General features: G+C 62.8%; 1 protein-coding gene across 1 annotated transcript; it reads right to left on the bottom strand.

Moving 5' to 3' along the window:
• Window positions 1-3,097: 3,097 nt before the first annotated feature.
• Window positions 3,098-13,357, bottom strand: TNNI1 (troponin I1, slow skeletal type). Its single transcript, XM_055583828.1, has 11 exons — window positions 13,223-13,357; window positions 12,930-13,148; window positions 12,748-12,799; window positions 8,966-9,054; window positions 8,789-8,855; window positions 7,581-7,753; window positions 6,968-7,099; window positions 5,632-5,721; window positions 4,512-4,688; window positions 4,173-4,282; window positions 3,098-3,332 (listed from the first exon to the last, which is right to left on the bottom strand). The coding sequence occupies exons 1-10, from the start codon at window positions 13,355-13,357 to the stop codon at window positions 4,175-4,177; spliced, it is 1,242 nt and encodes a 413-aa protein (XP_055439803.1). The 3' UTR covers window positions 3,098-3,332; window positions 4,173-4,174.
• Between the last annotated feature and the right edge of the window lie 834 nt (window positions 13,358-14,191).

Below are 14,191 nucleotides of genomic sequence, written 5' to 3'. Positions count from 1 at the left end.
GCCGCAGAGCAGTAAGATTTGGGGCAGAAATCTGATCAGAATCGCCATCTGGGATAGCGATTGGAAGTTCTAACAGGAGGAACACATGCCATCCATCACACTCAGGCAGGCAAGCCACCGCCCTCACAGGCGTGTGCACAGGGGCACACACACCAGGCTCACCCCTTCCGATGGACACACACATGCACACACACGTGCTCACATGCACACACACACGCTCCTCCATGGGGCTCTGGCATGGGAATGCCTGTCCAGGCGCCCAGCTGAGACCAGACTTCTATGCTGAGCCCAGAGCCAAGGGTGGGCTCACCCCGCCTGTGTGACCGTGGAGCCCAGTGGTGCGGAGCTGGAGCCAGAGGGGCCGCCTGCCCAGGCCCCTGGGCCCTGCCCCTGCCGCCTGCAGTGAGTCCAGCCCCTGGGTCTCAGCCCCGTTAGGGCCGTGGCCTTCAAGGAGCCACTCTCTCTCTGTCTCCAGACACCGTGGGGCTCATGTTCCAGGACCCACAGATCCGCCAGGAAGTGTCCCGGGTGCAAGGTGGTGCCTCTCCTGTAACCACAGGCTGCTCTGGGGGTCAGGAGAGGAGGCTGCCCCCCACAGTCCCAGCGGCCTGTCCCTGGCTGGGACAGCAGCCTGGTCACCCACCTGGAACGATGCTGGCCAGCCCAGAGCCCTGCGGGAAGCCTGCCTCCCTTCGTGGGGGGCCACTGGGGCTAATGTTTAACGGGCTTCCTCCGTGGCGGGCCCTTCAGTCCCCGTGGCCCTGGGCCGGGGCCAGCCTGCTGTGAGGGGGGCTCTAGGAGGAGAGTGGGCTCGGCCTCCTGCCACGAGGAGACAGAGCTCGGGGTTGGCCGGAGCGCATGTGGGAGGCATTCCGCCTGGGGGTCCTCAGGAGGAGCAGATCCGCACCCCCCACACCCCACCCCGAGGCACCACTGCAGGTCCACGTCCCTGCTGGTGGGGGAAAACCCTTAGCCCATCGGGGGCATTTGTATCTCATTTGAATATTTTCCCCTCTGTGAGGACAGGCAAACTCCAAGGTGTGTGTGTATTGCCCTTGGTGCCCAGCCACGTCCCTTCTGGAAAGTTACAGGTTGGGCCCTATTGAGTCTGATCCCAGAAAAGGGTGACCCCCAGGTCCCTGTCCCCAGCCTGCGGCTGTCAAACCCCGAAACCTGTGGTGAATGACTTCAGCTCTCCAAACCTCTGTCTCCTCGTGTGTGAATGGATCTGAAGTAACAGGATCTGAGCCTTGGGTTTCTGTGAGAACGTAATGAGTGATTCTGACGAAGCGTGTTATTAGTCGTGACTAAGAGTCTGGGCCCTTACAGACTAGATGGTTCAGTCCTGGTCCCTCACTCAGGAGCCTGTGACTTCTCTGCCTCTGTGTTCCCCTCTGGAGAACAGGAGTGGTGGTGGTCCCTTTCTCAGGGGGTGTGAATGTCTGAGGAGTAATCAGGTGCGGAGAGAGGAGCCTGGCACAGAGTGAGTGCTGTGGCCGCTGGTCTGACCCCAGCTCTGCTCTGCCCGTGGCCAGCCCGGGTCCCTGAAAGGTGAGCGGGGACTGGGTGGGCGTCTCTCCAGAGACTGTGCCTCCTGCCCAGTCCCTGCTGTGGCCACAGCCCGGCCCGCCCCATCCAGCCCACCGGGGACGCAGCAGGTAGCAGAGGTCTGGCCCTGCTGTGAACCAGAGGTCTGGACATCCCCCAGAGGCCCCTGAGCAGGCCTGGGGCCCACCCCGGGGCCCCGTCCCATGGGCTCTCTGCACTGGGTGTTTGCTCTGAGTCAGGCCTGGGTTTGTAGGGCAGGGTGGGGCCCAGTACCCAGGACCCAGCTCGACAGTCAGCCAGCAAACTGAGAGCTGCCTCTGCAACCCCGGGCCTCCAAGGGCAGAGGTGGGGGCCACGCCTTGGACCCAGGCCATCCGCAGGGGCCCTGGGGCAGGGAAGGGGCGCTGGGACTGCCTGGGTGTGAAGCGCAAGCCATGCTCTCTGGCGTGAACCGGCCATGCCTGCCAGGCTCTGCAGCTGGGAGTGTGTGGGTGTGCGTGTGTGTCTGGGCGTCTCTGTGCCTAAGGGTATCCGTGTTGTAGGAGCTGTTTCTTTGAACACGTCTGTCTCTCTGCCCACCCAGCTCTTTGGAGCCAGGACTGAAGCAGGATGCTCCCCAGATCCTCCAGGCTGCTGTCCCTTGGGCGCTGGCAGGCAGACAGGAGCCAGGCCCTGCCCCGGGGCCCCGGGCGCTGCACTTTGTTCCCAGCTTCAGGCATTTATGGCAGGTAGCACACTGGGAGCAGAGGGCAGAGCAGGGACTCACAGGCAGGCAGAGGGCTCTGCACTCAACCCAGCCTCTCCTGGGACCAGTGCTGGGCAGCCAAGAAGCCCAGGGCCAGGGCAGGGAGCAGCCACTCCCCGGAGGATACAGCTCGGGACTCACATGACACCACCCGGAAAAGCCAGACCCTCCGAGCCCAGACGCTGGTCCCCTCTCCATGGGCCACTGTCCCCCGTGTGCAGGGGGTGCCTCCAGACCCGCACTCCATCCCAGCAGACTTCCAGCCGGCACTGGACTTGGTCCAGTTGTCTAAGGGATGGAGAAGGGATTTCACCTAGAGGACAGACCCCTGACTGCCCCACCTTAGGAAGAATCAGTCCCGGGGCACACTCCCTGTCAGAAGAGTGAAGGGAAATCTGGCAGGAATTCCGAGGGCAGATGGCACTCTGGCCGGGGGTGGGGCAGAGTCCAGGGCAGTGTAAGGGGCCCCCTGGTGGCCTGGCCTGCAACTACGGGGCGTCCCCTTGGCTGGGCCAGGGGCTCAGCCCGAAGGTCAGGGACACCAGGGCACCTGTAGAGGGGGCCTGGGGAACGGCCCTCCGGAGCGGCAGGGCCGGGGGCTGAAGGGCGGAGCCCCTGAGTTCCGTATTGACGGCCGGGGGTCAGGCTGCACTGAGCTGAGCCCCCGGGGTGAGGCTGCGCTGTGTGAAATCCCCTTAGCGTGCCTCTGTGCATGTCTTCCCGAAGCCCGCACGGCCTCCCCGCCTCCCCTCCCCTGGGTACTCACAGGCAGAGCCGCGGGGGATCCGGACACTGGCTTTAATGGGGGGGGGGGGGGGGGGGCGGGGGCGTGACGCCCTCGGGCAACAGGCACAGGGGGCCCGGGACCCGCAGGCGCCCACCCGCCAGGCGAGGTCTTCACCCCAACCCGGCCAGGGGCGCTCAGGCAGGCAGGGAGCCGTGGACCAGGTGGGCGCTCCGCGGCGCGGGGCGGGGCGGCGGCGAGCAGGGCTGGAGGGCGGGGCGGGCGGGGAGCCCGGAGCGCAGCGGGGCCAGCCGCCTGCAGGGACAGTGGGGCAGGGCCTTCAGCGCCAGGCTGGGCCTCAGCTCTCAGCCGAGCCCGGTGCCCTCCCACACCCACTGCCCCACGGGGTCCCCGCCCCGCCCGGCCGGGCGTCCCCTCCACGTCTGGCGAGTGATCCCCAGCACAGAGCTCGACTGCCCCGTCAGCCCCTGACTTGCTCTCCCAGCGTCTGCAACCCCACTGCACCCTCGAGGACTTCACCCCTCCAGAGGGCTTCTCCAAACGACGGGGCTGTGGACAGACCCTGCCTGTCATGTGTCCCCCCGCTCGTTCACGCAGGGCGCCACCTGGCCTGACTCTGTGCCTTCTCCAGCATTTTCCTGGGAGAGTGGGCAGCCCTGTCTCTCTTGGACCACTGCTGGGCACTTTGCAGGACTCCCCAGCAGGCAGTTAAAAGTGCTTATACTTTTGGAAAGTCAGAGCCAGAGGGTTCTGGGGGCCACTGAAGCCCAGGTCTTAAGCTCTTACATCAGAGTCACCCAGGGGCTGCCCTGCCCCAGAGTCTGGGGTCCAGAGGGCCTAAGAGGGGCCAGGTCATCTGCACCCAAGGTGGTGCTGGGTGCACACCTGGGCAACCATGGAGCTGATACAGCCCCGTGCAGGTGAGGGAGGGGGCAAGGGCCCGAAGCAGGAGTGACGTGTCCAGAACATCTGGGGACCAAACTGAGCCCAGCTCAGGGCGCTCTCCTCAGACCACAAGGCCCAGCCTGGGGGCTCCGCCCTGGAGTCCCTGCTGCCCTGGGGGCGGGGCTGGGGGCCGGGAGCAGGGGACTGGCCCTGGGGGCGGGAACGGGAGCTGGGGGCTGGCCCTGGTACCTCTACTGGGTGGTCGGGGACTTGGCGGCATCGAACATCTTCTTGCGGCCCTCCATGCCAGACATGGCCTCCACGTTCTTCCTCCAGTCGCCCACCTCCACGGGCCGCTCCTGCGAGGGCCACACACGGAGACTGAGCGCCGGCCCGCCAGGCGCAATTGAGACTGGGAGATGGGCAGTCAGCCTGTCCTAGAAGGCGGGGCAGCCCCAGCCCTCCTTCCCCCAGAAGAGGGCGGGGCGCACCCGCCCCCCGCCCCCAGGGGTTCTGGAATGTTCTGCCAGGTGGCGGGGTTCCCCCAGGGGCTGCAGGGCCGGCCGCGTTGGTGCGGGTGGGGCTTACCTTCTCTGTGTCCTCCTTCTTCACGGACTTGAGGTTGGCGCGCAGGTCCATAGACACCTTGTGCTTGGAGCCCAGCAGGGCGCGCAACATGGCATCCGCGGAGACGCGCACGCGCCGCAGGGGGGGGCGCTTGAACTTCCCGCGCAAGTCCAGCACCTTGAGCTTCAGGTCTTTGATCTGCAGGGAGCGGGTGGCTCAGGGCTCCAGGCCAGGCCCCCAGGGACGCCCGTGACCACCGCCACCTCGTGGACAGACATCTATGTTCCATCCGATGTTGTTGGCACAGGGGTGGGTGGATCTCGCTCGGACAGGAAAGGCGGTCAGCCGTGGTGGCCACAGACCGATGTGTCCTTTGGAAGCCCCGTTTGGAGTCGGGGGCGGGGGGGGGGGGGGGCACGTCCTCCTATTCCCGCTTCTAACAAGTCCCTCCCGGTGAGCCTTCAGAGCGGCCCACTGAGGGCAGGGCCACGCCCCGGGGTGTTTCAAGGGTGCAGCCTCGGGAGGGAATTCTAGGGAGATCCATGACCCGCAGACTGGCGGTCCTCCTCCGGTCCCTCCCCACGCCCCTCTGCGTGGACATTTTCCCGCAAGCCGCCCACCCCCTCGCAGGAGCCCTGCCCCCTGCATCCCGCCCACCCCCCTGGAGCTGACGCCCCCACGCCCCACTCTGAGGGAGCGCTGAGAGCCAGAGTCGGGGTCAGGGACAGACTGTCCCAGGCCCACTGCTGTGTGACCCGGGCCGAGGTTCCCAGCCTCGCTGGACCTCAGGGCCCTCATCTGTCGGGTGCGGATAAAAGCACCGCTTGGTGCACAGGCGTGCGGGGTGATCACAGGCACAGTGCACAGGAAGGCCGTGCCCAAGGGGAGCTGTCATCGCCAGGCTGTGACGATGTGTGTGGGTGAGCAAACGGGGGCTGCTCTCCCACCGCGGAGCCCTCCTGGCGGGCTGGAGGAAGTTGTGCCTTTCATCAATGAGACCGTCCTCCCCGCCATCTCCAGGGCTGGGCCAAGCGGCATCTCCAGAGTCCGCAGGGGGAGGGGGACCCGGTCCACAACTGCCAGTCAGAGCCCACCTCCCTCCCCAGCGGCCCCACCCACCCCCACCTTCCCAGCCCCTCACCTCCCTGGTGTTGTGCAGGCACTTGGCCTCGATGTCGTATCGCTCCTCGTCCACCACCTCCACTTTGGCATGCAGGTCGCGGCACAGGTCCTGGGGAAGCAGGGAATCGGGAAGGGAGACTAGGAGCGCTCAGCCCCTAGACCCTTTTCCACCTGTCAGCCTGGGGCCCTTGGCCACCTCCCACCCTCAACCTGAAGGGGCTGTTGGACCCCTCACTCTGAATGGAAGCCCTTTGTTTTCCTTTCTGAATGTACTTGTTATCGCCAGAAAGTTTTCTTTTGATAAAAAGAATATGTTATTTGTAAAATTTTGAAAACTTTGTATTAACCAAAAATAATAAAGTAAGAATAATTAATGAGAATAAATAAAATAAGAATACTGCCACCAATTGGAGGGAACCATGGATGACGTCTCAATTTACATATTGTTGTTTACTTGCTAAGTCATGTCTGATTCTGACCCCGTGGACTGTAGCCTGCCAGACTCCTCTGTCCATGGGAGTTCCCAGGCAAGGATGCTGGAGTGGGTTGCCACTTCCTTCTCCAGGGGATCTTCCTGACCCAAGGATCAAACCCACATCTCTTGAGTCTCCTTCATCGGCAGGGGATTCTCTACCACTGCACCGCCTGGAAGCCTTGGTTTATGGATGGTCCCTGGTCTAAGGATGGTTCAACCTATGACGGTGGTGGTGGGGCACTGATGCACGTTCAGCAGAAACCATTCTGGGAATTCTGGATTTGTACCTTCCTCAGGCTGACATGCGGTGCCAAGCAGGGCGGCCCCATGCTCACGCAGGGAACCATCAAAACACTCAGAGCCATTCGTGCCAGACAACCACTTCTCATCTTCAGTGAATAACAGGATATATTCAACTCTTCATCATAACATAGGCTTCCTGTCAGCTGATTTCACCCAACTGTCGGCTGTGTGAGTGCTCTGCACATGTTAGGCTGGGCCAGGCGAGCTGTGATGTGCGGTGGACGAGGCATGGACCACACACATTCACATTCAGTGGTTTATCAGTGCATAGCCACGTCCTACGTCAAAGGAGATCTGTTTCCTTCCAGCCCCTTTGCTCTGCAGTCACTGGTATCTACCCTCTTATTAATGTTAGGAAAACTTAAAAGCCGTCTGCAGGGGAAGCCAGGCCCCTTCTGGAGAAGGGGCCTCCCCAGCGAGCTGCCCACCTGCCTGCTGGGCTCCCTGGGCTGGCCTGCCCCCAATTCCTGGTCACCTGTCAGGGCCCCTCTCCCCCCGGACCCCACCCCCCGTCCCCACCCCACCCGCCACCCCCCCAACCCCCCACCCACACGCTGTCACCTGCCCGCCCCCACACCTGCAGGGCACTGAGCGACAGCCCGCGGGTCTGCAGCGCGGGGATGCGCTCCGCCAGGTAGCGCTTCTTCTCAGCCTCGCGCTCCTCGTGCTCCTGCTCCCAGCACTCCTTGGCTTTGGCCAGCATCAGGCTCTGCACAGGACAGAGCCGAGCCGGATGAGTATCCAGGCACCACACGGGAAGGTGGGCCCCAGGCTGGGCCAGCCCTGGCCCCGCCCCTGAGGAGGCACGTGTGCACAAGGTGGCCGCACGTGCCGGAGTGTGTGCACCACATGAGGCCAGACCCTGGGACCCATCTGACCACGTGGGCACTCGGACCCTGGGCCTGACTGCCCTTCCACCTTCGTCTTATCATTTCCCATCCTTGTGGGACCCAGAGCGCCTGAGAGAGAAACGCTTCCCAAAACAGAACCAGCCCTTGTCCCTACGAGAGGTCTGGCCGACCCCCAGGCCCAGAGTTCAGGCTCTGGGCTCCACTGGCCCCCTCCGTTGTGCCTCCGTTCCTCCACCATCTCCCCCTCCCCGGCCACCCCAGTCTCAGAGGAGCCCTGCACCCCTCTGCCTCCCCAGCTGTCTCCCCAGCTGTCTCCCCCAGGGCCGGGAACCCACTCACCTTCAGCAGGAGTTTGCGGGAGGCAGTGATCTTGGGTTTTCTCTGAGAAGAAGGAGGAGGAGAGACAGCTGAGGCAGAGGGCACAGAACCAGAAATCTGGACCAGTACTGCCCGGTCACCCTCAGCACCCAGAACCCCTGCCTCAGGGTCCCGTAAGTGCCCGTCTGTGATTTAACCCCTCAGATTCAGAGACTCAGCTCCCTGACCAATGCGCTGGATCCTGCAACACACCGTGCGGGCCCTGGGGTCTGCACACCCCTCCCTCATCTGTGAATCAGGGGGCTGAGACACCTCCGCCCCAGGCCAGCAGAGGGACTGTAGACAGAGTGAGGTTTGGACAAGCACAGGCCTCGGGCAGCAAGGACGGCCCGCATCTCTGGGGGCAACTCCACCTCACGTCAAAGAAACAAGCTGTGAGTTCCTCAGTGAAGAAGCTTATCACTTCAGTCGTCAAACTTTTGGCTGATGTCGACACTATCCACATAATCGCTCTCAGAAAACAGTATTTTCTCCTCTTATTAAAAATCTTTGACATCTCTTGCTGACTAGATACGTTCTAACAGGTCTCAGCCCTGTAGGTGTATTCTCCAGGGAAGCGAAGGGGTCACCTCTCCACCCCGGACTCCCAGGGCTCCTGTCCCCTCCTGGACACAGGCGATCACGAACCCCACTCCAGCCAGCAGCTACTGGACTGACCCCGGACCACAGCTCGGTCTGCCATTCCTGTGCATGAGGTGGAAGTGATGGGCCATGAGCAGTCCCCATGGGAGCAGATGAATGGGCTTTGGGGCCTGGAGCAAGCTTCTAATCCTCCGTTCAGTGTGGTCTGTCTCCTTCTCTAGGAAAGCCTGGGGTCTGACTGGGGTCCAGTCAGTGCGGTTGCCAGGGGTGGGCTGTGGCTAAGGTCATCGCCGCCTTCAGTGTCCACTGTCCCTCACCCTTGGAAATGCTTCCCAGCAGTGCTGTCTCCCCACCACGTGGGGAGCTTGGGGCCACCTCGCACTCCGTCAGTCACCACGGACTCACATTCATACAAGCCTCAGCAACACTCAGAGATTCCCACAACTGTTGAAAGCCAGGCTTTCCAGTTCTCACTGAGAACCTCTGCCCAGCGTCCATCCATTGTTGCTGATTTCTGTCGGCCAGCCCTGGGTCCAGAGCTGCCCACTGCAGTGCCCACCTTGGCTGAACAGAGCCTGTGTCCTTACCAGCCTGAACAGACGAGGACCGCCGTGGGGGCGGGGCAAGGACCCTGGCTCCTCCCTCAACATCCCACTGAGGGGTGGGGAGGTCGGTGGGGCATGGGCTAATCCGAGCAGGATCTCCTCCCACCCTGCAAGTGTGGCTTTGCCCAGGACCTGCTCTGCAAGAACAAGATGGCCCACCAGGGCTGGAGCACTCTCGGACCCAGCAAGGCAGAACTGCTGGGTGGTCAGCGTGGGTGCAGTCGCACTGGTCCCAACCTCAGGACCACCTTCAGGGAAGGGCGTCATACACAGGGCACCCCCTCCCTGGACCTTGAGGAGCCCCACATCCAGGGAGTTTGCTCAGCCACTGGACACCCCTTACCCAGGCCTTGACCCAAGCCCTCTCCTCTCCCCAAATGTCCACCCCGCACCCCATCACCCAACTGAAGACTCAACCAGGACGAAGATACCAAGGGTCTCACTCACCTCACTGCGGGCATCCATCACAAGAAGGTCAGGGGCAGAGAGGAGCAGAAAACAGAGTAAGTGTGGACAATGCTCAGCTTCTTGGGGGGGGACCACGGGGATGGGGGGCAGGCCACGGGGACAGACCATGGGGACAGGCTGGGACAGGGCCACGGAGATGGGGGCAGGCCACAGGGATGGGGGGCAGGCCACGGGGACAGGCTGGGACAGGGCCACGGGGACAGGCTGGGACAGGCCACAGGGACAGCCTGGGACAGGCGACGGGGACAGCGCCCAGAGAGAATGCAGACACCATGCGGAGGGGCCACTCCAAGGAGGAAAAGCCACAGGCTCCGTGGGCTGCTGGAGCCCCTTGCTGGGAAACACCAGTCATCTTTTGGTGGGGAGGATGGGGTTCTTGAGGGGGCCCGGGCTGTGAAAGCTTCCGTCCTGGGTGCTCAGAGGGAAGCTCGCCCGGAACCTCCCCAAGCTTTGTTCATCTACTCGGTGGTACCGTCACGGCTCGTGGTCCACCCATTTCACCAGCACAGACAGCCTCTGAGATGCAGGCCAACGGGGAGGAGTTCTGCTCAAACCCTGGGAGCACTTGTGGGGGCCCTGGGGACCCCAGCATGCAGCACTGTCCGTTTTAGGATCTGGCCTCCCAGGGAACTGCTTCAGGGACTGAACAGATGATCCGAAGTCTGCGGCAAAGGGACACGCCTTCTTGGACCCTGGGAAGGGGCGGGGGACTACTTACACTTCCGGCATGGTGACGGGCAGTTGGCACCTGGGGCAGAAGGAACCACTGATGAGCGAGACACACCATCCCTGCCCCGCCCGCACTGGCTGGGCCTGGGGCTGCATCAGCCACCCAGCCTGGGAGAGAGGGTCCACAGCAGGAAAAGACATACCGCCCCCCAGTGGGTCAGGAGGTGGCACACACTTGTCCCTTCACTCTTTTTCTCTCTACCCATTTCCTCCTTCATACAAGGGGGACAGAAATCTCATGAAGGCAAATAAGTAACAGAAGAACCAAAAGCAGTTCTGCTGGGCCAGTGTGTAGGGCCAGGATCTGCAAACTGCAGCCCACAGGTCAGGAACGGACTGTTTTTGCTTGAAACATTGTAAAACAAAGAATATGTGACAAAACTGTATGTAACGTGCAAAGCCTGAAGAATTTCCTATCTGCTCCTTTCCAGAAAAAGTTAGCTGATGCCTGTGGGGACCGGAATGGTATCCATGGAAGAGGTGTTTAGAGGGCGCTCACTCGGGGCCCTTGGATGACAGGGTGAGACAGACCGCCCTGTGGGCAGCAGGTGGTCATGGAGGCTCAGAGAGGGAGGGTCTGCAACCACAGAAAACCGGAAGCTGCCACCTGGCACACCTCCAGGGGGCGCCATTCATGTGGACAGCGATACACACAGAGCAGGGCTGTGGGGGGCACTGCAGGGAGAGGGGCTCAGGTCAGGAGGAAGGGCAAGCCCTGTGTCCCCCTCTGGTTTCACCCTGAGCCTCTGCAGGCCCGTTTTCCTCTGCAAAATCAGGGATCAAAGAAGTTATTTTCCACTTAAAGTTTAGTTCTTGAACCCATTGTTCAAGCCAAATCACCAGAGCAGCCAGCCCTGGTTGGGGGGGCGGCAGTTAGCCCAGGACCCCCATTCTCCTCGGTGGGGTCCTCTGCCTATGGAGCACAGTTTGAAGCCCCCTGACCAGTGATCCTGGGACCCCTTTTAGCCTGACAGTCTGGGGCCCAGATCAAGGAAGGGGTCCTTGAGCCATAGAAGGGGCATGTTCCAGCCAGGCTGACCACACTCAGGGCCAGCCTGAACAGAGAGCATGCAGTGCAGGGGGTGGACACTGGGCAAAAGATTCAGGGATGACGGGTGGGGGCAGGTGCACAGGGCAGGTCAGGAGTCCTGAGCTGAGTTGGAGAGGAGAGGAGAGGGGGAGGGGGGCTGCGCACAGGGTGGGGAGTTTGGATTCGGTCCAGGTCCTGGAGTGGGTGGGGGAGTGCAGCAACCACGCCACCTCCTCCAGAGCCGTCTCCACCTCTGCCTCAGTCCTCCCTGCTCCCCTGTGCCCGTGATGCCCGAGTGGGGGCAGCCCCCCTGCCGACTCCCCCATCAGAGTGTCCGTGGGCCCCCATGCCGCTGGGTTGCAGGAATGTGACCCGAAGCCTCAGCTGTCACCTTGGGGCACAGAGGGGAGCGGAACAATCCGCACATTCCAGAGATGTTTGGCTGAAGTTAGATTTTATCGCCAGCTGTTTATTCTGGGGCCTCTGAGGAGGTCCCGAGAGGAGAGTGGCTGGGGAGAGCACCCGCTCCGTCCGTCACAGCCCCTGTCGAGCGGCCCAGGGGGCACAGAGCCCCCCCTGAGGTGGACACACTACACTTGGGCTGTGCCCACGCCTCCCAGGGGACCCACTACCTGCCCAGCCGGTGCCGACCCCCTGCCAAGCCACAGCCCGCCCCCTGCCTGCCTGCTGACAAATGCCAGGCCGAGGGAGCTCTGCGCTGCTCTAACACCCGACATCTGCAGACGGGACCCATTGACAGGTCCCCTGGAAAACAAGGGGGACCAGCGATAAGAACTGCGGAGAAGGCAACTCCGCGGTGGGGGGCGCACGCCCGGCCCCCATGGCGGGGGCAGATAAGGACCGCAGGAGCGGAGGCTGAGGCTGCGTGTCTGTGGGCGTGAGGCTTGTGAGTTGCCTGTGTGTGGCTGTGAGCGTGGGGAAAGGACTGATCACTTCCCTTGGGCTCATGTCTGCCTCCCCCTCACCGCCGCCCGGCCTCCCCAGCCTTGGACCCCAGCTAAAGGGCACCACAGGCCTCCAGACCCCCAGCAAGTCTTGTGCAGCCGGCGCAGAGCAGGAAAATCCGCCCTTGTGGCCGGAGGCAGGCTCCCAGCCAGCGGACTTCACGCCCCGCACCCCGTTAGACAGCCCACCCAGGTTCCAGTCCCCATGCTCTCCCCAACAGCCCCCCAGGGGCCCCCCGCCGCCTTCGCTCTCTGCCCTGGAGCCCCGAGGAGGGCTGGCACTCTGCCTGCTCCTGCTGCATCCACCATGCAGACAGCACCGGGCGCCAAGCACGTCACCCAAAACCAAGAGCAAAGGCGGTGGGTTTCCCTGGTCAGCGGTGGGGGAGGGAGGGGGTGCGGCCTTCCAGCGCCCAGGTCCTGCCCCCCCACCCTGGCTTCTCCTCCGTCTCCCGCCCCGGTGCCGCCTCTCCCCTGGCCCCAAGTTCTCCGTCTGCCCCTCTGGCCCCAGAGCACCCTGCTCCCTCCTGGGACCACCTGAAGGCTCTCCCCTGGGGCTCCCGGGGGCCTGGAAAATCCAGCTCACATCTCCCAGCCTAGACGGGCCGGCGGCTGTCCCTGCAGAGCCATCTCGGGCCGTCCACCCATAGCCCAGCTGCGCAGGCAGGAGCCGCCCTCCTCAACATCCAGGCCCCGGCCTACGCCAAGTCTGAAGCCCCAGCGCTGCAGCCCAGGCAGGGGCCACTCACCTTCCTTGGTCTCCGGGGGTGAGGCTGGCCTCGGCTCGCGGCTGACTGCAGACTGTGGGGCAGAACAGAGGGCAGGCTATGAAAGCTGTGGCCCGCAGTCACTGGCTGGTAAAAATAGAACAGACCCGCGCCCCTCCCCTGCCTGCTCCCCTTGCCCACCGCACACGGCCTCATGGACGGGCCATGGCAGGTCCCGGCAGCCAGCAAGCTCCAAGACGCTCGTGTGCCAGCTCAGGGGCATACAAAGCCCGGGCCCACAGCACCACACCCAGGAGATAGGAGCCCCAGAAAGGGGGGCCCACAGACCAGCGGGGCTCCAAGCAGGAGTGGGGCTCTGGGGAGCTGTCTCGCTGACCCCACATCCCTTGCAGGGACATGTGGAAACCAGGCCCCGGCTTGGCCTCCAGGAGGGCCAGAGGCTTGCTGTTTGGGCATCACCTCAGACTCTGGTACGTGCCCCAGGAGGGCGCCTGACCCTGGTGCTCTGGTCATCGGTGCTGGGGGTACACCAAGGGGCCTGGGCCCGGGCTGACCCTCGGGCTGGTGGACTTTGAGGGTCCAAGACGCTCCGCACCCTCTCCTGGCAGGTTTCCCAGATGGCTCCCCACATCCGAGCCTGGAACTTGGTGGTGCTAACCCCCCTGCCCCCCGCCCCCCCCCACCCCCGTTCCAGCCCCATGCCAGCAGCATGAGGGGCGGTGCACCTGTTTACTGGCTATTTTTAGAATAATGGTTGAACACCTAATACCCACCCTCTGGTCAGAGGAAGACAATGCCTGCTATGTTAATCCAGTGGCTATTATTGTTGGTCATCTCATGGGCCAGGAGTCCAGGCCGGGGCAAAACAAGCAGGACGCTGACCCTCGCAGAGACCAGGCGAGGCCGTGCCAGTAGCAGGAGGGTGGTAACAGAACTGGTGAACCGGAGTGTTCTTGGGGACATCCCCAAGGGCCACAGGGGGTACAGAGCCCGCCCTCTCGGGCCAGCAGAAGTGGCTCTGATTTGGCTTTTGTCAGGTCACCTTCGGGAAGCCTCCATGCAAGAAGGCTGCCAGGGAGAGAGACCGGGGTCTGGGAGGTTGTGTGGGGTCAGGGTTCCAGGTGGAGTGGCCTGGGTGGAAAACAAAGGCAGGCCCTGCCAAGGAGTGGCTGGGGTCCAAGAAGGAATCTGAGAGCTGGGGGTGAGCTTATTGTGTGCGTTTATCATGTTTATAACATTTGCAATAACTTTCATACAAAACCTTAACATGGGCAAAGACAAAATGAATTGTCTGCTTGGATTACCCTGCTTTCTGAAAAGGAAGAACAAAGAGAGCAGGCTGACAAATAGAACAAAAACAGTCAAAGCAACCTGAAAGGCCAGCAGCCAGGCGACCTCAGAGAACGTGCTGACCGTGACCCGCTCCTTGGACCCTCCCCTGCAGTGCCTCAGAGGGGCTTGATTC

The sequence above is a fragment of the Bubalus kerabau genome, chromosome 5 (genome assembly GCF_029407905.1).
Source record: "Bubalus kerabau isolate K-KA32 ecotype Philippines breed swamp buffalo chromosome 5, PCC_UOA_SB_1v2, whole genome shotgun sequence".
In the NCBI taxonomy this organism is placed as follows: Eukaryota; Metazoa; Chordata; class Mammalia; order Artiodactyla; family Bovidae; genus Bubalus; species Bubalus kerabau.
Note: the sequence above shows the minus strand (reverse complement) of the source record. Positions and strands in the feature narration are given on the sequence as shown.